Source organism: Nannobrachium achirus (genome assembly GCF_963921795.1).
Source record: "Nannobrachium achirus genome assembly, chromosome: 16".
NCBI lineage: Eukaryota > Metazoa > Chordata > Actinopteri > Myctophiformes > Myctophidae > Nannobrachium > Nannobrachium achirus.
In genome coordinates this window covers 59,319,304-59,347,275 of record NC_137823.1, presented here as the reverse complement: position 1 = coordinate 59,347,275, position 27,972 = coordinate 59,319,304, and the positions used below count along the sequence as shown (strand labels likewise).

General features: G+C 42.7%; 1 protein-coding gene across 2 annotated transcripts; it reads right to left on the bottom strand.

Moving 5' to 3' along the window:
* Window positions 1-125: 125 nt before the first annotated feature.
* heca (hdc homolog, cell cycle regulator) lies at window positions 126-24,157 on the bottom strand. 2 transcript variants are annotated; one of them, XM_080744587.1, is made up of 5 exons: window positions 23,656-24,157; window positions 19,359-20,403; window positions 13,546-13,712; window positions 10,112-10,305; window positions 126-660 (listed from the first exon to the last, which is right to left on the bottom strand). In XM_080744587.1, the coding sequence occupies exons 1-5, from the start codon at window positions 23,897-23,899 to the stop codon at window positions 496-498; spliced, it is 1,815 nt and encodes a 604-aa protein (XP_080600713.1). In that variant the 5' UTR covers window positions 23,900-24,157; the 3' UTR covers window positions 126-495. The 2 variants fall into 2 exon arrangements, with proteins under 2 accessions (XP_080600713.1, XP_080600714.1); XM_080744588.1 differs by having other exon boundaries at window positions 10,112-10,266.
* Between the last annotated feature and the right edge of the window lie 3,815 nt (window positions 24,158-27,972).

The window sequence follows — 27,972 nt, the reverse complement described above, 5'->3', positions numbered from 1 at the left end:
TAAAGTGCAAGAAAGAGAAAGACGGATACATGCGATATACGATTGTATGCAAAACGGATTGTGTCAAATTGAAGTCCATTTCAGTAAAGATGACGCAATGAAAAGAGCAGCATGTAGACTTCTCACGTTTACGCTCATTTATTTTCAACTTTTTTTGTAAAAAAAGAAAAAAAACTAAAAAGCTAATTTGGCATACAGTCACATTCACTTGTCACAGATAAATGTGTTTGCTTAAGTGCCGGTTCCAACATCCTTTACTGGCAAGCCACACCTCCCACTGAGGCCACACCTCCCACTGAGATTAGACATACCGCTCTGGGCCCTTCTGAGAGTCATACTCTTCCCCCGTACATAAAAAAGAAACGGTTCGACAACATAAAACAAAAAACATTCAAAAGCGTGATATGTCCTGAAAAAATAAGTCATTTAGCCTAGACAAGTAAAAACAAATAGGAAAACAACAGGAACTGAACTAGAATGCATGCACAACATTTGTCAATAAGCCTCGAGTACTTTGTAGGAGGAGAAGGGTTTGACGAAATGGTAGTCCAGGTTGCCGCAGTGGGGGCACTGCTGGACGTTGCTATACTCGGAGAAGTACTGCATCCCCACGCGTACGTCCACCACCGGCTTCCCGCAATGCTTACAGTTGAGGCGGGCCTGTGTTTACAGGAGAGAAAAAATGGGATTTATTTTGTCATTCATTGCAGACAACTCACAGTTAGTGTTGTCAAAAATATCGATTTATCGAAAAGTATCGATTTTCAATATGACTTTTCCATAGTTTCAATAATATCGATAATATCGATATTATCAATAATATCGATTTTTACAAAAGATATTATCGATAATATCGATAATATTGATCAGTTTTTACCTCTCTCGTTGGTTTACACCAACATTAATTTTATGTGTGTCCTTCCTACTTTGGCTTATTCCTAGTTATTTTAAAGGCCTATTTGTACTTAGAATGTGAAAAAATCAAAGGCAGGCCTTTAAAAAGTGCACTACCATCTACCTCAAGAAGTTCTGTATTTTTCTTTAAATAAAAATAAACCTTTTTGCACTGAAATCGCTTTGGTTGCGTGGTATCGAAAATGTTATCGAGTATCGAAATGTTTCAAAATATCGTATCGAAGTTAGAAATCCAGTATCGTGACAAGCCTACTCACAGTAGGGCATTCACCAAATATTCGAATATCAAAGTCACTATTCGACGTTGTTCACCAAAGTCGAATATTCGCTTTTTTTTTTTTTTCTTATTTTTTTTTGTTCTCTTTAATAAATATATAGTTTATAAAGCTTGGCTAGATAGGAAGTCATAAGAATGAGTTGTCAATGCCCCTGGTGGATGAATTTGTTAATACTCTATAGGTTCCCAAACCTTTTTAGGCCTGACCCCCAAAATAAACATATTTGAACTGGGGACCCTCACCCTGACAAGCACTTGGAATTGTTGGTATTACATTTAATGTGACTCGGTTCCGCAGATAAATATTGTGAAAATAGAAGATCTACATGCTCGCAACGCGAGGCGTTGTGAGCATGTAGATCTGCTATTTTCACAATGTTCGCCTCTTGCTTACTTAATATTTGACAGTTTGGCCAGTCCTGTCGAATATTCGACTATTCGAATACTTTGAGGTTGAATAATTCGAATACTAAAAATCACTATTCGTGAATGCCCTACCAGTCAGGTGATCACAAATACCAAAAACTGGAAACTCTCGTCTGTACCTTCCTACACCCGAACCGTGGTCTCTTCTACTCAACAGGATTAAGCCCAACCACAAATCTGTCTGTCACCTACTGTAACCAGGGTATGCGCACGCACGCACGCACGCACGCACGCACGCACGCACGCACGCACGCACGCACGCACGCACGCACTATGGCGGCTTTATCGTGCCACATGGACGTTGCTACACTCGCGCGCACGCATTCGATTTTATCTGTGTTGTACTGAACGCATGAACGTCTCCTGTCATTTTCAAATGGCTTTTGAATCAGAACGCGCAAACGTCGCCGGCACGCGTCCCCCTGTGCCTTCTCTTTTGTGCCTCACAGGGGAACGCGAGGTCGCGTAGTGTTAGGCGTTTGTGGCGAACGCATGTGTTAACGCACGCATACATCTAATGGCCATGTGGCCATCATGCGTGAGACGACACGGTCAAATGCAGCGCCGCCATGAACTGTACGCGTGATTGACTTGTTGCTCTGCTCTGGAACGCACGTGTGAGATGTGTGCCACCCATTTGATTCTCAGCGCTAAACCTGCGTGTGTGTGTGTAGACGTGTATATCAAATAAAACATCCAGACGTTCATGCGAGCATGCGTTGGTCTGTCTCCACTGTGGGCTGCATGCTCTCTGTGCTCCTTGGCTGACGTAGCAAATTTGCTTTATATAGGCCTATTTGAATTGGGATAAAATACAGACCCTCAAGGACCACCGGTGGTCCTTTGGTGAGTTGGTGGTCCTGGTGGTCCCCCCCCCAAGGACCACCGTTGGCCAAGGACCACCGTTGGTCCTTGGGGGAAGTTCCAAGTGGTCCACAGCTAAATTATGGAGAGTTGTTAACCAAATGGATCTTTTAAATCTTTAGAGTATAAAGTGAAACCAAATAGATTTCGTTTCATTTTCTGGAAACACCCCGCCATTCCGAATATATTATTTATTATTATTTGGGCGATGATGTGATGTTGAAATGTAACTTTCAGATCAGCGCATGCATGAGTCACGGCCTTGCGCCCTGCTGGTTGGGACTAATATATTAAGTAGAAGTGTGTTGTGTTTATGGACTAAAATAACAGATGCTGGTTATTTTATTTGTTTTGCCCATTTTTATATTTGCATTTTAACCAAATGTTTTAATCCTTGACTGATTGAGACTATACATATTTCGTTAATTTATTTATATTTATTTATTTATTTATTTATTTAACTGTTTTTGTTTTGTTTGGTGTTCCTAAGTTGAGCCCTTCGGAATGGCTGCCTTCTGGTTAAGTTGTCAGTTAAATTGCTTTATTTATTATTTGTTTAGTTCTGTTCAGTTATGTTGTGTTTAGACCTTTATTTCGTTATTTGTTTGTTTTGTTTAGCTGTTAACTTCAGCTCTGAGCAGCGGCCTGGCCTGCCGGGCTCAATTTGTCACGCACATGTCGGGCTTTGGGCTGGGTCGGGCTTGAGAAAAATAAATAAAGAAAAAAATTGGCAAGATCTGTGCTTTGCATCCCGGCCAGCAGCAGTTCCAGTGAACGGGTTTTCAGCGCTGCGGGCAGAACCATCTCCGAGCGAAGGACATCGTTGAACGATTTTCTTCATCACAATTTATAAGATCGGTGAGTACAGCCTAGCCTTTAACTGTTGGCAATATATACCCAATGGCCAACGTAGAATGTAGTCATCTTGGTCTCTTGTGATCTTATCATTTATTTATAAATGTATTTTATTTAATTTCAGCTGCTTGCTGTCTGATTGGATTATTCGCCGGTGCGGCCTCCCGGCGCGGCCTTGCGCCCAGCGCTGGATTTTTGGGACTATTAAACTGAACGAATAAGTGTTGATTCATACAAAGAAAAGTGCTGTGTTACGGACTAAAATAACAAATGCTGTTTATTTTATTTGTTTAGCCTATTTATATACTTTAATTTAACCAGGGAATGGGAATGTTTCGTTGCTTGACTGATTAAGGCTATTCATTCTAATATTTTATACACATACTTAACTTGAGATTGTTTATTTTAATTGCACAAATGTCGCACAACGCAAACTCAAAGGATTGTTCATTGTTAAATTGTCCTCGGGAGTCGGGACCTGTTTCACAATTGAATAAAGACAGTTGGAAAGGGGTATCATGTCTCTGTTCTTCACCAATATTTAAAATGTAATGAAAACAAAAGGCCGCCGCTACACGCACTCTGCAATTAAGCTTGTTTAGAAAAATGTCGGTCTTCGGGCGTCTCCAATTGTCAATTATGTATCGGGCTTTGGGTTAGGGTTAGGTTACATTAGATTTCTGACCATTCTGGCCGCCTCCTCCCCTCATTGATTTAATTTCTGATCACCCCTCCCTCCATCGCACATAGTGTATTATTTGTGAGGAGTTGCTCACATTTAGATGAAAGGAAAGTGCTTCTGGAGTCACTTGTATATCATATATAGGCTATAGGCTAATATAATATAGGCCGATGTGTGGGTCTCTCGCCCTAGCTCGCGCGCGCTGCTCTCTGTGCCAAATCATGTCCAAATGGAGACGCTTTTGCGCAGCGAGTGAGCCAGCGGAGGGCAAGACGAGGGGCAGAGAGAGAGAGAGAGAGAGAGAGAGAGAGAGACGTTGTCCTCTTCGTAGATATTCATATCTTGATAAAGTATTTTCTGTCTGGTTTATTGCTGGTAGATTTTGCAAGACTCTCCCGCCGCCGCTGGTTTTATTTTTTGATTGCCCGTTTACGAACGTTGACCGCTGATAAATATTTTTTGATTGCCCGTTTACGAACGTTGACCGCTGATAAATAGGCTAATGCGGCGCTTGCGGGGGTCCTGCGGTTACACACAGGGAGATGGAGGAGGCATTATTATGCAGCTTGGATACATTCATGTCCCTGGACAGACGTGCACGGACGATTCCTTGTTTCGGATGACAAAGTGCAGTGCGAGCGCAAACGTATCAATTAAATATGCAAGAATGTGGCAACTTCACCCCTCCCATTCGCACGACTAAACCGAATTATATTATGAGAATGTGGCCTCACCATTTAGGCCTACTGCTAATCTGCATAGATTCTCTGCCATTCCGCCATTTTTTTTGTACCATGCATGTTCCAAGCTCCTCCATGCTCCGGTTTAGATAACTACTGTACAACGCATTTGCCCTTCGCAATAGGGCCAGGTCTGTCTGTCTGTCTGTCTGTCTGTCTGTCTGTCTGTCTGTCTGTCTGTCTGTCTGTCTGTCTGTCACGCAGCAATGCATGCATGCGCTCAGCGGAGAGGCAGCCCCTTGCCTAGTTAGTAAAGCCTGGTGTGCGAGGTTACCTAGTTAGTAGTATAGTAATAAGGGTAATAATAACCCCTCCCCCTCTCTCTCTTTCCTTTAGTTGTCTTGTTATAGGCATATAGGCATAAAACGTACGGCTAAAGTGGATCAATGGATGTTTTATAATATAATAGGCCTAATCATATCTTTTAATTACCTCAACATTTTACTTGAGTATACAGTATAAGTAAATCTACTTAGTTACTTTGCCCCACTGCGCCCAGTGAGAGCAGAGAGAGAGAGAGAGAGAGAGAGAGAGAGAGAGAGAGAGAGAGAGAGAGAGAGAGAGAGAGAGAGATCTCGGCAAGCGCCGAGGTCCATTTGGTTACCAACTGTCCAACTCCATCATTAATAAGCTGGGGATTGTGGACCACCTCAAGCCTCAAGGACCACTGGTGGTATTTGAAGCAGATGATCAGATCGTGCAAAACTCGGAATACCCCGAAACGCTTTGCGTGGTGTCACAGGCGAGAGAGATGAAGCAGGGATCCCCACAACCTTCATAGATTCCATATAGTTTCATTGTTTGACAGCACAATCATTTTTTTTGCGCAGCCTCCTCGCCAGCATGGTGCTTTAAAACGGCGAAATTAAACAAATATAGGCCTATTCGCTATATAAATATTTTGTTCGTGGGCCTGTGTTTCGCCGTTAATAGTTCTCCTTGGCTTTATTTATTTTTTCCTATAGGCCTACGCCAATGTAATGTGCACAGGAGTATTTTAGTTGCACAAAAAACAACCGCTCACCCAGAACGAACCAACGGCGCAGTACAAAACCAAGGCAGGCAGGGTCCATTTGGTTTCATTTTACGCTCTCAAGAGTTAAGGGTCTATATAGTTCCGTTTGGTTACTCTCCATATTTTAACTGGAGATCACCTGCATGGAAACCCTAACCCCTCAAGGACCAACACAGCACTGGTGGTCCCCGGACCACTGGTTGAGACCCACTGCTGTAGACTCAATATAGGCCTACTGTAATCATATCGAACAAAAATAAATACCCTATGAATTCAATGAAATGTCGGCTTGACAAGTGTAACGCTGACACTGCATGTGTAATGGATGTGTAATGAATGGATGGATGAAATAATAAAATGTACTTTTCATCATGTCTGTTGCTAAGGTATGGCAACATGACTGGTGTCTTGCACGCACGCGAGGGCGCGCGTGCAAGACACCAGTCATGTTGCCATACCTTAGCTTTTGCTGAACTGACGCCACTGGTAAACCCCGACTCTGCAGGGTCTCCAGCGAACAAGACAGCGCTGATTTGGGACAAGCGCTAGAGCTGCAGGCAGCTCGCCCCGTGTTGCGTATCTATAGCAGATATACAAGCTCATAGCGTGGTGAATTGCGTGAGCTTGTAGCTCTGATATTTTCAACGCGCGTCACCATCGTACGACGAATAGGCTGATTTTTAACAGCACACAGCACATCTTGCCTTCGGGATTTAAACCACGCTGACAGATCATGATACAAAAATTATGATTTGTTTTAATGGTTGTAGCCTACTACTTTAACCAAATAATAATAAGAATAATAGGCTTAAATCTGATAAAATAGCCCAAAGGGAGCCACATGATAAAATAGCCTATATAAGGGAGACATTTTCCCAGCCGGTCACAGTGTCCGGTGCCGGTGGACTTTATAATTAGGCCTACCGGCCAATTAAACATTTTAACGGTCAATGGCACAACGTATGCTTCGCCAATATCTTTATATATACAGACAGACAGACAGACATAGAGAGAGGGGGGGAGAGAGAGATAGAGAGAGAGAGAGAGAGAGAGAGAGAGAGAGAGAGAGAGAGAGAGAGAGAGGTAATGTTCATGAATCATGGAGACTTGTAGAGGATTGATTGAATAGCCATTAGACACCTGGCACCCCCTCAAGAACCACTGGGGGGCCCCGGACCACTGGTTGAAATCCACTGTCAGTAAGAAAGTAATGACGTGCTGCCGTGCATATCACCGAAAAAAAAAAGAAAAAAGAAAAAGTAGGCCTATACCTCTGCCCTCATGAAAGTCAGGCAAGACTGACGTTAACCTTTATTTTATTTAGAACATAAGATGAAACCAAATGGACCCTGTGTGCTGTGTTCATGAATGAGTTAGAGCTTAAAATAGTGAAAGTCGGAAAAAATGCATAACGCACCAATGGACGCGAGCGAGGCAGCAAGTGGAGTAGACTACAGAGGCGCACATGGGTATGGTAGCTACCGTACCTTGATTACAGGAGAAAATAATAAAATGTACTTCTTAAAATGAATTCATCATGCTTGTTGCTAAGTATTGGCAACATGACTGGTGTATTGCATGAGTGCCTTCCTTCACACGTGCAAAACAACAGCCATGTTACCATACCTTAGCATTTGCAGAACTGACGCTGCTGGCGGGATCGCGCAGCCGAGGAGGAGGAGGAGGAGGGCCTATTCGTGGACTCTTTTCATTCTGTCTGTCTGTCAGCATATTCATTACATTACTCCGTGTGAGTAGCCTAATGGCAAAGCATCTGGATAAATCACTGTCTGTCTGTCTGTCTGTCTGTCTGTCTGTCTGTCTGTCTGTCTGTCTGTCTGTCTGTCTGTCTGTCTTCCTTCCACACTGTGTGGACAAATTGAATGAATTTTGATATTTTTATAAATGAATTAATAGGCCTACTGTCATTGCATTTCCATTTTTCAATTATACACCGAATAGCGCAATTAAGTAGGCCTAGGTCAACGAGTCAACCCAATTAGCACTCCCGCAGCTGGTCTGATTGGACTCTGACCAGCTCTGCGCTTCTCAAAGTTACATTAGATCATTTAAACCATTGTGGCATTATTCTCAGCCAACTAATGATAGTCTATTCTGCATTCTGGTTGTCGTCACCCCAAATAATGGATTACTTCTTCATATAATTAATATAGGATATAATGCAGCAGCACTCTTTATGTGCAAAGCCCTCTTCTATAATGATCAGATTCATTTTTACTCACAACAGAGTAAAATATATTTAAACTCTTAGGTCTGCATTGTTAAATGCAACGGAACAGGCAACAATAGTGGATGGCAATGGCATAGAATTGAATGGTTTGGTCTGTATTTGAACTGGAATGAGTTACTGCTTAAAACGAATACAATTAAACCATTGATATAAGAATCACTGTACATTTACAGAATTAAATTCTGTAAAAAAAAAAAAAAAAAAAATCTGAGAAATTTTATTTTTTATTTTTTATTTTTTTTACATGACATGTCACGCGTACCTTCGCGGAACCATCGTGTAAAGACGCGATGCGTCCAGACGCTTTGATGCAGCGCAACGTGTGCCCCGGAGTGCCACTGGAGCAGAACTAACGCATGCATGCACGCACGCATATGTAAACAAAAAGCCATTTGGCACACATGCGTCGCTTCGCTTAGCTGGCACGGAAAAGCCGCCATACACGCACGCACGCACGCACGCACGCACGCACGCACGCACGCACGCACGCACGCACGCACGCACGCACGCACGCACGCGTGTGTGTGTGTGTGTGTGTGTGCGTGCGCACACACACACACACACACACACACACACACACACACACACACACACACACAACTTTATACGTGCCTTTTAATTATTGGTGTCTATGGTATATTTATGGCTACTTTATGGATTTAGTTTCTCCTACGACATGAACTGTAAGGTTCCCTGTGTATAACGGTATGGCACAGATTAACTCTGACTTGACACTGGTCTCTCAACAAACATCTTATGTTATCGAATGTGCTTACCCTAACCCTAACCCTAACCCTAACCCTAACCCTAACCCTGGGTTTTCAAGGAACAGACCTGTGAAATCTAATGCTTTATAAACATTCTAGAGCTGAGGCTACTCTACAGAACTCCCCCCATGCACAGGTAGGTCTTGTAGATCAGTGGTTCTCAACCTTTTCAGGCCGCGACCCCCAAAATAATCATATTTGAACTGGAGACCCCACCCTGACGAGCACTGAGAGAGGCATTACATTGTGTAAAACACGATTCTATTGTGAAAATCTACATGATCACTACGCCTCGCAATGCGAGGCGTTGTGAGCATGTAGATCGTCTATTTTCACAATTTCTGCCTCTCATATTTGACAATTTGGCCAATGTTTAATTTGTCATTTTAGAGGTATTAAAAAGTCCTTAAATTGTCACTTTAGAAACTTGCATATATACTCTCTACACACTTAAACTTTATGTTGGTTTGTTTACTGTTGAGTGAGAAAACAATGTTTCACATTAAGTTAATCATCTCGGGACCCCCCAAAATAATTTGGGGGGTCCCGACCCACAGGTTGAGAACCACTGTTGTAGATGTACTGTTCTACCACTTTTTGTGGTCACATGTTCAGATAATGGATTCTCATTGGCTTAAAACAGTGGTAAATCAGTCAACAACCTTGAGTTGGCTCATGGACCCCGCCCACTGTTGTATTGCAGTTGTATAACTAAATAACCTTGCAAGTTACAACTGTGTTTTCTTTCATTTATATGGTAGAAGTAGCCTGACACTCAGCCTGAATTGACATTTCGTTCCACTTCATTATTCAGTCTGAACTCACTTCCCCCCAGGGTGATTGCAGGGATGGGCGTTGCCAAAAAGAGGCAGTCTTCAGCGATTGGTTCACCGACCAACACATGACTGGCTGGCTAGTGGCTAGCCTGTTGCTTGCTAGTTCTACTTGCTAACCAAAGAAACAGTCAGAATAGGAGCACTACGAACTAGTAATCAAACACAACATAACATGCCTGATCGATACGATCGCATTTTACCGCAATGTACAGCATTTTAGTGCGACGCGATGCGCGGTACGGTACGGCGGCGGCGCTAGTGTACTTGGAAACACACATGAGTTCTGGGAAACCCCCACCCACGCTGATCACAAGACGCTGATTCACGACGTTGATTCGCCGATCGGATTTTCAACCGAGGCAGTGCCTCTTCAATAAGAGCGATGCTAGACCTGAATCGCCAAAACAACGTGGGTTGTTGGCTGATTTACCACTGTTTCAGGGTTTACCACTCCCTCTCATGGTAAATGGCTTACTCATGTACCTGGCAACAGGGTGAAGCAGCCAGTATGTCGTAGGTGTACATGGTGCCCAGCTGGTGCCAGCTGCCGTCCCACCGCGACTTGCACTTGATGCAGACTATTTTATGGACTCCTTCCAGACAGTCCACACAGATGGCATACAGGTGCATCAGTCTACCTGTTAACACACAGATGGCATACAGGTGCATCAGTCTACCTGTTAACAACGAAGAACAGACAACATGTTAGAGAGGATCGTATAAATAAAGAATATGACTCTGGCATGTCATTTGAGTACCTGAGACGAATAACAGTCTAAAGGCAGTTGCACACTGCTGCATTTTTCGTTGCGAAATGCGTTTTTCAGGGCTAGGAGAGAGAGAGAGATAGAGAGAGCAAGGGACCGAGTGGTGCGCGAAACGGGCGGCCGTGTGCAAACGTGACTGACATAACGTGAGGTTGATTTTTTTATTTGCGTGCTCCGAAATTCACTCTGATATTCGGCCCGAAAAACGCAGCAGTGTGCAACCACCTTAAAGGAGTAGTTCACCCCCAAAATGATTTTTTTTCTATTGATTACTCATGCCATGGAGACTAGAGTTCAATAATATGTTTTGGTTTTTGTCACATTCCTAAGACAAAAATTTGATTCGAGTAAATTTTCCCCCATTGATTCCGGATGGTGACCCGTTTCGAAACGGGTCACCATCCAGAATCAATGGGGGAAAATGTATTGTTATCACATTTTTTTATATTAAATCTTTTTAAATATTTACTTAACTGTTATTCGTCTCAGGTACTCAATAATTGCTGCAGCTGAGGTTGAAAACCAAAACATATTATTGAACTCTAGTCTCCATGGCATGAGTAATCAATAGAAAAAAAATCATTACTGATGGCGACAAATGCTGCTGAATGATCATTTGTTTATCTCATAACAATTCAGTAGCGAAGTGTGATGTCACTTCCGTGAAATGGCGTGAAATGTCGCCCTCTACGGGGTTCATGCTGGTATTGTTTTGTATTCAAATCGCCATTGGGGAATTTGCGATCACCGCATATAAGAACTGTGTTAAAAATATAAACACACCATGCTCTCGGATGGACCCAAATGGATATGAAGCATCGACTAAGGTGGAAATGTACAGATTTACCCAAAGAGTAACACAATAAACGCTAGAAACGAGTTACAACAGGCTATATCAGATATGAATGAATATCATAAACTATGCAGAACCCCCCCGCTGACAGAAACGCGCACATGGTGTGTTTATTTTTTTAACACAGTCCTTATATGCGGCGATCGCAAATTCCCCAATGGCGATTTGAATACAAAACAATACCAGCATGAACCCCCTAGAGGGCGACATTACGCACAAATGACGACATGGCTTCGTTTCTCTATAGCTTTTAGTCACAAGGATGATTAACTCACTTAGTGCCAAACGACTTTCAGATCAACTATCTCACTATGGACTTTTTTTTTTATTATTATTTTTGGACCCCATTAAATCTAGTAAACATGATTTCAATCGCGAGTTTGCATGTTCCACCCCCATACAACCCCATCTTTCATACAGGGCAGCCATCTTTGCTTACATAACATGTAAAACATAATGGCTATTTTCTCAAGAATGCCTGAACGGATTTCCAATCTGATTTTTTTGTTTGAAAGCTGTGAACAGCCTGCACAAACATGGTGCATGATCTGTGCATGGGCGTGCATGATATGTGCACTATAAATTACATGGAAGTCTATGGAGACTTATGGCGGGGAGATCCCAAAGAAGGCATATTTAAATGGCAGTAAGTAGCGAGGTCAATTTTCATCAACTTCACCTCCCAGGATGTTTTTTTTATTTTTTACTACAGCAAAATAAATACACATTGTTCATGGATAGCTGCCCAGTACAGTAAAGCTGGTTGCACAATGCACACCGCTGTGTTTTTTTGTTGCGAAATGCATATTTCAGGGCAAGGAGAGAGAGAGAGAGAGAGAGAGAGAGAGAGAGAGAGAGAGATAGAGAGAGCAAGGGACCCAGTGGGCCGAAAAAAAAAAATATCAAACGGGCGGCAGTGTGCAAACGTGATTGACATAACGTGAGGTTGATTTATGTATTTTTATGTGCTCCGAAATGTGCTCCTATATTCGTCCGAAAGCAGTGTGCAACGACCTTTTGTCCTGGTAAACCCCTCGGCAACTGACACAGAAGCAGAAGTGCTACCCAGCACTATAACTGCCTTTCCATTTCCCCAACAAATAATCATCATTACTATAACTTCCACGTGAGAGGAAGATAAAACCAACTTTGTTCTCCATTGCAAGGTTCCCAGGGCACCAAAGGATGCAATTAAGTAACCGAGGCAAATGCAGAGGTTAAATAACCGGACCCACATGTACCCATAGCTTTGATTTCTAAATGGTCTGTTTAAATAAAAATAAACACGGCCCACTCCCCTTTTAAAATAATATAATCTACAGCCAAGTGAGCCAACACTACATTACAATCACATTTCCATTTCTAAGAGTAGATTGTTATTCAAATAATGTTCATTCATCTGCTCCGTTCACCCTGAGACAAAAGTATATAAAAAAAACAGATTATATGATTATTCATTTTATATTATTAATTTATCTAATGAATAATGATCATGCAATTAAAATACAGTGTGAGTAGCTCAAAGAAGCCTCATTTGTCTGTTTGCTGTCCTAATTTATATTGTGAACCCAGGGAGTAGGAAGCCCTTAATGACCAAATACATGTACACACGTGTGTTGTTAATGTATGTATTAACAGATTCAAATAACATCGTTATTAGCCAGTATTTAAAACAAAAAACTAAATGCTAACATTTCTCCTGTTTTACTGCGGCCAATACTCACACATCATAAGTTTTGTGTGCCAACATTGATAACAATGCCTATGGAGCCTTGTAGCTGTAGGCACTTTTAGCGACATGATCTAGCTGATCTGTGATAGATCATAGATCTACTTTTGTGGGGACAGACATGCATAGAGACGGACAGTTTGAGATGGCTAGGCTCTGTGTGGAGCACGCCATAATAAAAAGCTTTCCGATTGATAAATAAATACACAAGTGTCAGGTGACAATTAGGGATGTGCGCGATTATTCGATTATCCGATTACACGGGGCTGATCCCACTATTCGGTTTGTAAATAAAATTCGTTTAATCTATTAAATATATTTTTAATTGTTGAGATATGAACTTTATTCAAAATTTGCATCTTGCATCCATATTAATGTCATTTCTTAATAATAAAAGTTTGCTTTAATAAGTAAAATAAGCAACTTAAGAATTACCATGGGTGAATTACCATGGGTGATTTCGTTTATCCGAGTATTCGGTTACAAAATTGTCGTGTACACATCAGTGAAATTAGTCGCTAGGAACATCCCTAGTGACAATGTGACCTTTGTTGAATCCCATGCTGACCTTGAAGGTGGCAAGGGACGTCGTACTCAATCTCGTCGTGGCGTGATGGGCTGAGGAACAGCGTCCCGTCCACCAGGGGGAACTGTTCGAACACCGGCAGGGCCCGGTGGCACAGGGCACAGTTCACCACGTTCCGTTGGCTGGCACTGAGGGCCGACAGGATGAACCTGGAGGAGGAGAGCAACAACCTCAGTCTGGGCAAAATAGCTCTGCACATGATGTGTGAAATACATACAGGGTTCCCACACATTTTTACCAATTCATTTCCAAAACTTTTCCAAAATATTTAACCCAATTTCCAGGACTATAACAATAATTCAGCTCAATAACAAGTCGCTTACTCCTATGCACAATGCCCAAAGACAGGTAGTGTATATGCCAGTGGTTCTCAACCTTTTCAGGCTGTGACCCCCAAAATAATCATGTTCTAACTGGGGACCCGGCACCCTGAGGAGCACTAAGAGTTGAGGAATTTTGTATAACACGTTTCTATTGTGAAAATAGCAGATCTACATGCTCACAACGCCTCGCGTTGCAAGGCGTTGTGAGCATGTAGATGGGCTATTTTCACAATTTCTGCCTCTAATATTTGACAATTTGGCCCATGTTTAATTTGTCATTTCAGAGGTATCAACAAAATCAATAACCAAAGACAATGCATAGCTATTTTTTCCAGGACCTTCCAGGACGCTTGATCAATTCCAAAACTTTTCCTGGAAAAATATTTTTCTAATTTCAAAATATTTCCAGGAATTTCATGACCGTGGGAACCCTGTACATAATTCAGCCATGGTTTATGGCAGGGGTCTTGAACGTTTTCAGGCCAAGGACCCCTTAGTTGAGAGAGAGATGAAGCAGGGACCCCCACAACCTTATCATTGTTTCACCGTTTGACAGCACAATCATCAGTGTATTTTTGGGTTTATGTAAATTTGAGTTTCCAGATATTTAACCACTTGAACCGTCAATACTTAATAAACTTGACCTATCACTCTGTACTTGGTCTGCTCTTTCCCCCCTCTAATACTGTAATTGCACGAAGAAACGCTCTCAGCTAGGGCTGTCACGATTATGACATTTTACATGACGATTAATTGTCACTCAAATAATTGCGATCAACGATTTAATTGTGTATTTGTCGTTGACAATTACATTTCTGTTTGGCTTTTAGGCTTTGAGGTTTATATGGCAATCACAACACATAACTTAAATATACAAATAAATTACTGACATATTTGACAATTTTATAGTTAAAAAATAACTTTGATAGTGGAAATAGCCGATCTGCTATTTCCGCTATTTTTAAAATGTTTGAAAATATATAAACATTTTTCGACATGTAAACGATTATGACGATTATCCCAAAATAATTGTGATTATGTCAAATAATTCCGATTAGACGATTATGTAATAATTGTGACAGCCCTAGTCTCAGCATGCAAGGACCTTAACCATATGAACCCTAGCATCCCAATAACTAAAGGTGGACAAAATTACTATTGCTGCCTTCTGCCTCTTCACACAGAACTTGTGCTTGCCTGTCATCATTGCCTATTAGGCCTGCATTGGGATTTTGCTAGCATATACAGCCTAGATAGACCTTTGTGCTGTGGTATGATAGACTGATCTATATAAGAACTTATGACTTATGTACACACGTTGCATCCCGGTGCAGCACATTGTGAGCTTGTAGATCTGCTATTTTTGGCGAGTGACTTCGTTGTACGACAGATAGAGTATAAATTAAGCATCACATGTCATATCCTACACCGTGTGCGCATCCTGCTGTGACACTACCCTAGTGCAGGGGTTCACAAACTTTTTTGTCTCAGGGCACCCAATAAATATTTGTTTTAATCTGAGGCACCCCTACATTATAATGTTCACTCCCAGCACCTTATATTTATAACATATCGTCGTTGTCGTTTGGAAATCATTCGTTTTGTATTGATCATCTAAAATATGTACTAAACTAGTGAAAACAGTAGATCGGCTGTTTTCACTAGTTTTGTGCGACAGTCTTGTATGACGAAGCAGGGCTTTGCTTTACCAAAAGACGTACACATTTGAAACTTGGAGATACAACGTTTCTGCCCGACAGTAACAATATTTTAGTGATTATATTGCGAGGAAAGCGTTGAGATAATAGCCATTTTGGTTAGAACTGACTGAAAATAACTTTGTACTTCAAGTTTAAAATGACACTAAATATTTTTTCAAGTGTCCAAATAAATTCCAAATATTATCAAATGATCTCGCTGCACCCCTGGACTGCCCCCATGGCACCCCAGGGTGCCCCGTCACCCACTTTGAAAACCCCTGCCCTAGTGAGAATACCTTATCTTTTCTATACTTCACTTGTCTGCATAAATCTTATGGCATTATATTGGAGCCAACTACACGATCATAACATTGTGGCTGAAACTTTCTTGTCTCCTCCACTTCCTCTCGTAGTCCCTGTCACTGAACCTCCAATCAACACTACTGTACGTTACAATCAAATGACCATTTCTAAGAGTAGATTGTAATTCAAATAATGATCATCCATCAAATTCCATTAACAAAATATATTGTATGACATACGGTGCGAGAGTTATTGGGCAAAACGTACAAACGGCCCGTTGTACAGTAGTTCCACCATAAGGCCGATTTGAAAACTTTAGGGTGGAGTGTCTTACTTGGCCTACTGGGAGTGCGCAGGTAAAGTTTATCATAATCTCTGCCTCCCGGCCTGTTGGCCTTGTGGAGATAATTAGGTGTTTATTTTTAAGGCAATATTTGAAACAGCCGATGACATCCAAAAAAAGGAAGAATGTTTTATTTTATTTTATTTCCTAATATTTTGATGATGTCACTTTGGGAATGGCGCAATGAGCCAATGATATTAATGTATTGCTTTACTCAATTTCTCCCCTCGCCCACAGCAACTTCCTTGCACTAAACCAGGAAGTGATAGAAATGAATTTTATATATAAGTCTGTGTATATAAAATGTATCTTTGTTACATCAACATTGTTCATGTGAATGTTTGTTTATGCTTATTTATTGAAATGGCGAAAACGCTAAAATTAGTGCTCTCTGGGTGTCCGGCAGGTGGGGGGACGGGGGGGGGGGGGGGGGACGGGGGGGGGACGGATGACTTGACTCTCCCCGGCTACGAGCGCTCTCACTTCACTTTTCGGGGTTGTAAAAGGGTCTGGAGCGGAAACCACAACACGTCATGTTGTAGTACTCAAAGGACTACAATTTGCCGGAAAGATCAAACCGGATTCAGTTTTAACCCAAAATATTCCCCTGCGCTCAAGGACATACTTTTAGGGCCTACCTAATAAACTCCTTGATGCGGAGTTGTTTTGCTTTTGAAAAATGTGTTTGGTATATGCATCTTTTAGTCCAACTGTTAGCGACTGGCAAGACTACACTAGGCTACTCGAGCATTTTAATAGGGTCTGGGGAAACAAATGGAGGGAACCAAATCAAAGTGACTCCGTTTCTTCTAGTGGTTTCCACGCTTTAGGCGGAAACCAAACTGCCTGTTGTGAACGAACACCAGGCTTTCCCCCAGAAAGCCTGGTAGGCGAGGTTAGGTGGAGACTGAAGGGCTCTTCATGACTAGGAAAAATGCCGATTGTGCAGCGTTTCTTTTTCTTATTCATTTCAGCAATGTATACTATATCCTCATTCAAATCACTTACTTACACCAACATCATTCATAAGAAGTTGTTTATCCATGTTTATTTAAATGATAAAAATCGTTTTGTGTCCCGCTGAACTGGGAGAAATACACGCATTGTATCTTCTCCAGCCAGCGCCAGTTGGCTACGTCGGCCTCCCCTGGCTGTGTAGCCATTCTCTCCAAGAGAGAGTTGAAATTAGAACAACCAAAAACAGCAATGATGTTGAGACACGTTTGCTTTGCAGTTTTCAATGCGTTGTCTTATCTTCCTGATCCCAATGGAAGCCGGGAGGCTGCCTGGGAGTACACTACACAGTGTGTGTGTGTGTGTGTGTGTGTGTGTGTGTGTGTGTGTGTGTGTGTGTGTGTGTGTGTGTGTGCGTGCGTGCGTGTGTGTGTGTTTCATGTACATAAGTTGCACGCCGTTTCAAACTGTTTTCAGAGACAGCACGTGACTTAACTGTATGATACATGATAATTTCGGGCCGTGTCATTGGGCCTTTAAATGTCCCAAGCAGGTCAGTGGAATGTGCGATGAGCTGATCCAGAGTGTTTGGGCCAGTTATAATGACCCTGTAGAAATTAAGGTATTTAGACCCACGGGATGACGAATAAATGATATGAAAATGTGCTGGCATTCGGCACATACCGTATTTCACATCAAACTATTGATACAGTTGATACCTTTATTTTAGGCCTGTGCAAAAAAAAATCGATTCACTATATTATCGTGATGTTAATGCTGGCGATTCAATTAATCGATTTTCAAAGTTCAGAATCGATTTCCCGATTTTATTTATTTATATAAAAAAAAATGTTTTCTTTTTTTTCTTTTTTTTTTTTTTAAGGCAAAATTAACCTGAAGGTGAATTTGATGAAATAGCCACTTTCAGTCAAAGTAAGTACAGGTCCAAAAGGAACAGTTTTAGGTCATGAGGATGTCATGTTATGGCTAAAGCTAGCACAGTGCTGTAGTCCTGCAGCAAAGCGATTTTCTTTTATTTTTTATGACTGTTGTGTTCTGTGTTTTCTGGCATCTTGACCAGGAACATATTGTTGTAATGTTGTACCACTAGTCTGGCACTTTGGCTGAAATAAATGTCAGAAAGATTGACTGACTTTATTTGGCTGCATTGATTTATGATTATGATTCAACTTTTAATGTTTTATATTGTTTAGATTTTTTTTAAAATATTTCAATATAAAAAAGATAATCGTGATTCGAATCGCAAATCGCAGGAAAACGCAATAATCGTGATATAATCAAATCGTCACCCTATGAATCGAAATCGAATCGAATCAGGAAAAAGTGAATCGTCACAGGCCTACTTTATTTGGGGTGAAAAATCAACAAAATCGCTCTCAGCGTGGACCTTAACCACATGAACCCTAGCATCCCTATTGTCGTCCTGTCATAATAGGTAAACATTCTGCAAAAGCTGTCAAAACATTGAGTGAAAATTGCAGATCTACAGGCGCATGAGCTTGTAGACCGGTTATGTGTGGCGAATGAATTTGGTGTGTAGAGGGAAAAAGGACGGTACCAAGTATAGTCCCCTAGGGAAGTGTTTCTCAACCACTGTGCCTGGGGACCTTTGGTGTGCCCCTGAGAAGGGTCAAGTGTTCCCCTTCATTTTAAAAATGATTTAAACTAGTGAAAACAGCCGATGTACAAGCACACAACGCCTCGTGGTGCGAGGCGTTGTGTGCTTGTAGATAAGCTGTTTTCACATTTCACTGTTGTGCGACAGCATTGTATGATGAAGCAGAGCTTTACTTTCCGAAGAAACGTACAAATTTGAAACTTGGGAGATACAAGGTTTCTTCCCGACAGTGGCGATATTTACACCCCCGTATTATGTTGGTGTGCCCATGATATTCTTGGGACATGAAAAGTGTGCCCATGATATTCTTGGGACATGAAAAGTGTGCCCATGCAGAAAAAAAGGTTGAGAAACACTGCCCTAGGGGCTCAGATAGTCACTGTGATCATTTCCACTTGATCTAATAACACACCGGATTGTTATAAATGACTGGGAACATTCAAGCGCTGCTGAACTGAATGATGACATATAGAGGAAACTAATACAGTATACAACACATGGTGCTGCTCTAACCTCCCCTCCTCCTTACACACCTGCGCAGATCCTCTCCCTGGCCGGCCTGCGCGTCGTCCTCCATGCGGACGTGGTAGGTGTTGAGCTTGTGGCGGGGGACGTGCGTGAGCAGCTCCGAGAGGTCCAGCCTCTTGAGGAACTGCACGGGGTGCCCGTGTCCGCCGTCTCCCATCCCGCCGTGGGTGAGCCGGTGGGGCAGCTGGAGGGCGAAAGACAAAGAGAGGGGGAGAACGGAGCCGGGGTCCAGGTGGCCGCCGCCGCCACCACCGCTGCCTCCCGTGGCGCAGCCCGCGGCCCGAGCGAGGGCTCCTCCTGCCAGCAGGTGCTTCCGCTGGTGCTCCAGGTGCACGGCCGACTTGAGGAACTCTCCCAGGTGGCGGGAGCCTCGTGAGCCTCCGCCAGCGCCACCGCCTCCCAGTGCTGCTCCGAAGGCAGCGGCTGCAGCCGCCGGGGCGGGGGAGAAGAAGGTGAAGCCAGTGGGAGGGGACTGTCCCGGGGAGTCGCAGGGAGACCTCTGCGGAGGCCCCAGGCTGAACAGTCCTCCTCGCTCCGTAGAGTTCTGGCGGTCCATCGACTGCCGCCGAGGCAGTTCCTGACTGGAGGCCCTGTGGGCCATCTTTCCTCCTCCGACTCCGACTCCCGGAGGCTTGCTTTTCTTCAGCTCCTCAGGCGGGGCGTCTCCGGAGCCCAAGCCCCCGGCCTTGGCCAAGCTCCTGTCCGACGGCTTCTTCTTGCGGTCGTCGTGCATGCGTCGGACCTGGTACCAGTCCGTGTCTTTCTTCAGGTGTCCCTGACCGCAGCGACAGGAGCAGAAGCGGAAGGCCAGGTCGTAGCCCTTCTTAGTCCACATGTTCTGCCGACACTGCTTCTCGTTCCAGGAGCGCGCCCGGCCGATGCAGTTGAACTGGACCAGGATGGAGCTCTCCCACTCGTAGAAGCACTGCAGGTGCATCCAGTTGCTGTAGGGACAGGTCTCGCTGTTGCACAGCACGCGCTGGTAGTCGTCCTTTTCCAGGTCGATGGCGCGGCCCAGGCTGCACACCAACGGGCTCGCACAAGGGGCCTCTGCAAAAGGAAAACACAGGAGAGGGGGGGGGATGGGTTCAGGACACGTTAATGCGCTGAAAATACATGTAACTACAACCACGCTACTGATGGAGCTGGCTTTCTGTTTTCATGCGAGACTTAAGCATTGGATCAAATGTTCTGCTCTTCAGATGTAGAAATACCCTCATTTGTCAGTTTAACATTACTATATCGTCCTGTGTGAGAATGGAAGTTCTCAATATCTAAGCAACTTTGTAAACAACATCTAAAGACAGCTTACAACACATAATTTCAGAGAACTACAGAGGACTGGTACAGTTACTATTGCTGTACTTGTGTACATTTCCCCATGCTGCACAATATAAAATATAAAACCCATAAAGATTATTCAACGGTTAACTGTGCCTAACCGTTGTTTAAAAGGTCTACCAGGGAGGGTGAAGATCATCTTTTAAATGATGATGATGCTAAAAAATGTTACGGATTGTCAGTAAGAATGCCTTCATTACAATTTACAACATGCCTAGACAACAATGGAACCCAGCACTTAAATACTAACAATTGCAGTGATGTAAAAGGATATATATATATATATATATATATATATATATATATATATATATATATATATATATATATATATATATATATATATATCTGTAACCATGCACAATTAAGAGAAATTGCACCAGAAATCGCTACAAGCTTATTTTCAAGTCCTGGGGTACAATCACATAACTACAATACAAGACAATGAGAAAAATACAATATATATATATATATATATATATATATATATATATATATATATACACTTCAGAGAGTGACAGTAGAGTGTCCCCCAAGTCTGCAGTGATTGTACTGTAATACAGTTAATGTCACAAATGCCCCCCAATAAAAGCCAAATATCTTGTCAAAGACCTGGTTGATCCCCACCAGCCGACCATCGGAGTGGTGGGCATTAGGCAACGGTCTCACTCCCTCCAGTACTGTGAAACCTAGCCTAGCCAGCTAGACATCATCCCCACACATGTTAAACCTATGGTTAAAACAAGGAGTAACTGCAGTTACTAGTTAGCTGCATTAGTATAGGCTGGCCCCAGGCTATGTGAAACCTAGCCCTAGAACTCCACGGGGAGAGGAAGTCAACAGCACTAATGTTTTGTTTTTAATCATTACATACAAGATTATTAATAGTAATACATGTGTAAACTACCACTGATCTTGTACGTATCGTCACAATAGTCACCTTCAAACACTGAATGAAACTGTAAAATCTGGACAGCAAAGACTGGAGGGTAAACAATATAGGCTATGCAACCTTATCTGCTTTTCAAAGCACGTTGTTTAGCCTGCATGTGAAAGAAGGCTATCCATTTCTTGACGGGCCACAGAAAGTCACCTAGGAGGTGTGATGCCATAATGTGGCCTACCTGCAATGCACACATTTATGTTTGGGTGTGCGTGTCTGATAGGGGAGGAGGGGCGTGTCTAAAGATAAAACTTCCATACACACACACAAGAGCCTAATACAATAGGCTAATGCCTGTGCAGCTTATCCGACTCACGAGGCAATCCCTGTCGAATGGACACAGTCAAATCCTGTGTTCATTTATCCATTTGTATCGACAGTCAGTGTACAAATAACGTTTTGGTAGGCCCACACTGACTCAGATCCCAGATCTCCATACATCTACCGCTCTTAGAAAAACAAAATCCTCTCAGTTATTGCATTTACGGGCTTCAAGCATCACTGCTTGTCAACCAGCAGGCAGGTGTCCTACTATCCAACACGGAGTCTACATTTCTCAATGGAAGAGTATGGAGAAGATCTTCTCGCTACTGCAGATGTGCAAGTTATAACATATCCAAATAACGTCATGTAGCCCATTAGTTCTCAAAGTGGGGTCTGGGGAACCGCAGGGGGCCTTGAGGGAGTTCCAGGGGGTCCCCAGCTAAATGATAGTTAACTGTTAGGGTCCATTTGGTTCCATTTGTGCACACTCTTGAGTTAAATCAACATTGATTTTACAATAATAGATTGGGCTCTCAGAGATAGAAATGCCATTAAATGGGTCCGTAGCCAAACTGGGGGTCCTTGAAATTAAAATGGTTGGGAATCACTGCTAGAGCCGTAATAAAGAACTTCTCTTATGGGGGTCTCTGGCGTATCTTTTCAAATGGGGTCCAGGGGCAAATAAGTGTCAATTTGGGGGTCCTTGACATGAAAAAGTTTGAGAAGCACTGATGTACAGTTGCCTATTCATTGCAATAAGTTCCGGGTTGCAGCTTTAGCAGCGCTGATGATTTATTTGACAGTGAAGTTGAACTTGCAGTGTGCAGATCTAGCAGTGTCAGGATGACAGACAGATACCTTTATTATCCCAAGAGGGAAATTCAGTTGTCCAGTTGTAGCACAGCAGTATACAGTTATTTACAAAGTTACAGAGAAGTAAGAAAAAATATAGATAGGAGGAAAAAAACAAGAGCAGTACAGTATTGACTGACTGACTGGCTGGCTGGCTGGCTGACTGACTGACTGACTGACTGACTGACTGCACGGGCCTCGGTAGGTTGTAGCTACGCTACGCTCTAAAGATTTCGGTCACGGGGGCATTCCTGTTGGACGGACCGCCGGATTTGACACTCAACCCTGCCCAATTATGGCATCAATTGTTCGAATGGAAGCCTTCATCTAACTTGGCCTTCATCTAACTTGGAGTGTTGCGGGCTTTGTTGCAGATACCTTTCTCTCTACACGCTATGGTAGCTGCCAATTGCCATACCTTGGCTACAGGGGGAAAATAATAAAATGTACCGTAATCGTGCCTGTTGCGTATGGCAACATGACTGGTGTCTTGCACGCGCGCACACCAGTCCAGAGGTGTCAATTGGGTATGGCAAGCTATGGCAGCTGCCATACCTTGGCTACAGGCGAAAATAATCAAATGTACTGTAATCGTGCCTGTTACTGTAAGGTATGGCAACATGACTGGTGTCTTGCACGCGCGCCAGTCATGTTGCCATACCTTAGCTTTTTCTGAACTGACGCCGCTGCACCAGTCATGTTGATGTTGCCATACCATAGCTTTTTTCTGAACTGACGCCGCTGGCAGCGTTGCAATGCAAAACACCCACCAAGAACAGGAACTTCTTCGGGTATGCAATGATGATGGCCCTCCACCCAAGCCTCCACCATGATGATCCTAGACTTACCTAAACCCAATGATGGCCCTCCACCCAAAGCCTCCACCATGATCCTAGACTTACCACTTAAAGTGCGTTCGTTTCTTGGTGCAGCAGCCGTGGCCCCCAGTGGAGCAGCGGCCGCTGCTGCCGCGGCGGCTGCTGCGCCTCCTCCTGTTGCGGCCGCCGCTCCACCAACACCACCACCAACACCACCACCTCCACCAGCAGCGCCGCTGCTGCTGCTGAGGGCTCCATTTTCCTGCTCGTCTCCACTGCTGTTGGTGCGCTTGCTTTTCTTCCCCTTGTTGCTCTTCTGGTTGGGCATTTTAGAACAGATCCTGGCTGCTGTATCACTATTTAAAGCCACTATCAACAACTGTCAGCCGTCTAGCATTTCTGTGGATTCCATGTTGTCGGGGCTTCTTCTTCTCTCTCGCCCTTTATAGCCGTTAGAGACGTCGCAGGTTTCTTTCTCTCGGTTATGGATGTGTATGTGTATTGCGGTTTTTAATAAAAACAGATCAAAATGTATCTTTTCTGCACTTGTATGACAGCAGTCTGTAAGGTAACCTATCCGAGAGAAGGCGTGTCCAGCTCTTGTTTTGATTCCTGCTCAGAGAAACGGTCAGACGCTGTTTTCCACAGGCCGTGGTGACGTCAGACGCAGGGGCCCCTCCCCCTGACGCTAGGTTATTATTTAGCATGATGAGAGAAGCTGGCCTGGGACCCCCACATTCCAAAGCATAAGGGGCAGTTGATGATGGTCACACAACTGTAATATTTGTCACATTATAGTCGTATTCGAATTTTGCCAAATTAAGGCATTTATTTCTGAAGCAGGGGAGTCACAAGGGGGGAAAGCGGGACTGAGTTACCAGGGCCCAAGGTGGAGAGGCCTTAATTGTTTTATACTTTAGCTATTTGAAAAGTCGTGAAAATGTGTGCAAATCTTTGAATAATATGTATTTTTTTCAAGCAAACATTTGTAACCCAAATTTTGCTTCTGGGGGGTCCCTGTAGCTCTGGTCCATCGCTTTCACCTCCCGCATTGCTCCCGGTGAAGCTCTGACAGACCCGTCGGGAAACGCATGGACTCGAGATTGTCGGCCCCGCCGAGCGCTCAATACTAGTGAAAATAAACAAAACCGTTTCACTACTCACCAAACCAAAGGTAGTTTTGCGTTGTTGAAAGTCTATTCTCCGCGGTGGTAAACCTCTCAGCACCCCACCTACTCTGTAAAATACATTATTTTTGTCATGAAATAAAACGCACTCACCTCAGGCCACCTAGCGGCCACCGCAGATACAATGGTTCACAACCCGGAAATAAGCGGCGGTCGAGTTGGATGCACTTTATTTCATGCCAAAAATAATGTATTTTACAGAGTAGGTGGGGTGCTGAGGGGTTCACCACCGCGGAGAATAGACTTTCAACAGCGCAAAACGACCTTTGGTTTGGTGAGTAGTGAAACGGTTTTGTTTATTTTCACTAGTATTGAGCGCTCGGCGGGGCCGACAATCTCGAGTCCATGCGTTTCCCGACGGGTCTGTCAGAGCTTCACCGGGAGCAATGCGGGAGGTGAAAGCGATGGACCAGAGCTAGGGTCCCTGGAACTAAATATTTTGAGATATGGGGGGTCCGTGCCGTGGTCAAATACATATCATTTTGGGGGTCGTTCACATGAAAAGGTTTGAGCACCACTGACATAGAAACATGGGTTTTTCAAAAAACTGGTCAAAAATATTCAAAGACTTGAACACATTTCTTTAAAAAAAAGCAGATCTACAAGCTCGCAGCGAAGCACTCGGTGCCACGCTGTGAGCTTATATATCTGCTATTTTTTCATTAGTTAAAGCACAAAATAATGCGTAATAATGCGTTCCCATTCTAAATGGGTTAAACCCCCTCCCCCTATGAAGACCATTCATGAAGGGCCCACAGTGAATCCCTGTACCAAGGGCCCAGAATTTGGTGCGACACCCCTGTTCTGAAGTCCTTTGTGGTAGGACATCCAGACAGTAGGGGCCTACTGCAATTATATTGGATCAGTTCTTGTCATACCAATGATCAATTCTCTTTTCATTTGACCTGTCTTTCTTCTCATGTTCACCCTGAATACTAGTTCAAAAATGTGAGGTCTTGCTCATAATGTGCAAAGTCATGAGACGAACCGGGCATCAAAGTAGTTTCAAGCTGGATTTTTATTTCTTGAAGTGTATAGTATCCCACAGTAATAGAAATCTCCATCCTCTTAGGAATTGTGTCAGTGCCAGTACAAAAGACAACAATGGACTCACATCACACTCGATCACACAAGCAGGCAATAGAGAAATGTCCAGAGAAGGTGAAGTTGCCGGGTTCAAGTCTTTCGTTATGTTATGTGCAAACTAAGCTTCTTTCCCCCCTCAAAAACAAAACAAAAAAACTTTCCAGTATGTTTAAGATTTCAGGCCACAGATCTTATCCAGAAGTACAACAGTGAAATTAGCTTAATTTATAGATCACAAGCTTGAACCCATGTCACGTTTATTCTGGCGTTTAGTCTCTTTGCACAGCTTTCCACACTGCCACTTCCCTTGTCAGGTTTCATACTGTCTGACACCACCTTAAAACCAGAACAGTGATTCATTTCATGTTACATAGCTGACCCCAGAGTCCTGAACCTGAATTATACACAATAATCACAGTAATTTCCTTTTCGGTTATATTCAGCAAGTGAAAATGTAATGTTGATTAATGTAAAAATAATAATTCACTTCAGCTTTTCTGACCTCATTCCACTGTTAATCAGTTGCTTTTCTGTTGTGGCAAACTAAAATATAAATACAAATTAAGTTTTAATGGATATTTCTGTAACATGGTGTGTGACTTAAACTGCATCCTGTCCTTGTATTGCCAACAGCATTAATGAAGCACAACATCTGGACTGCTATAAGAAAGAAAATGCAAATATTCTCAAAGAAAAAAGCAAATTAACCCAAGCACCAAACTCGGGAAAAATAAAATAAAAAATGAGGAGTATGCCCTTTAAAACACAGGCCTACCACAAAAGTGTAGAACGGAAAAAACAAATACTAATGACCCTCTAAACACTTCTTGTGTTCCAAGTAATATGTCTAAGTGAAGTCACAGGGCAATTAAACATTTTGGTTGTGGTAATTACGGTCCTGAGAGACATTACAAAACCAACTTCCCTGTAGTATTGCACTGGACATGCAAAGGCAATGTTTTGACTGAGTGTGATTAGTAGAGAAAGACATGTAGACAAATAAAGACAGCATAGAAAGCACTTTATGACAATTGCGTGAATACAAAATTTAAATGTGGAAAAGTATGTTTGAAAAACACTTGCAAATCCTATTAAGGATTTACGTTTGAATTTCAAAGGAGTTGGCCAAGGAATGTCATATTACAAAGTCCACAAGAGGTAGCAGGTATGATCCATGTAAACAATAAATTGAAGTGCCTCTTTTGATGCCACTTAATAATTAACAGTGGACTCACACCACTATCCTATCAAATTTAGAGTTTGGCTGCCAGAAAAAGAGTACAATCATTTTGGATTTTAAGCCCTTAAGGTATATTTTAAATTAGTACAACACAGATTACTTATTTCTTAAATCTAGTCTAAATATTGTGCTGTATGCATCGTATGCATCTTTCCACACAATAATCAACATTGGGGCACATGAGGCAGGCATTTGGTACAAATAGTTATGGTATAATTACACCCCTGGCCACACACAATAAAAAATATTTCTATAATGTATGTGTTATACAAAATGTTAAATTCTGGACCTGTGCAACTGTAGTCCTAAAAAGTATATCAAAATGCTTGGCTGACATTTTTGGTTGATGGAATGGCAATGCCTGAGAGAGAGAGAGAGAGCACTTTTTTTTTACTACTTACTTACTTGAAATCACATCATTCAGCCCCTAACCCCGTGCCACTTTATGCACTAAAATGGTTCTAATGTAGCTTTGTGTGTGTGGGTGATGTGGTAAAAGCCACCAAATCACTTGAAACTGTCCACAGTCATCATATTTGCACATGTGATCTCCGGCAATAGGGGCATAGAGGCAGATCTGTTTGTAAAATACTCTCAAATACTGTACATTTTTTCCTGCAATAGATAGTGTGTCTGGCATGGTGAGCAAAAAAACTAAAGAAAACAAAAACATTCATGCAGAAATGGAAACTAGTGCAAGTGCTTTGTTAGGTCAAAGCTGCTTGTCCATTATACTTGGATGTGAAATACTGAGCCTTTCCCATGGAGCAAGTTGGAAAAATCTATAATGGCAATCCTTTCAAATGATTGGCAATTGACACGTTTTACGCACAATTTAGGATGCACTGATCTTAGCAGACCATCATTAATCACACTTTGACCCAGCAT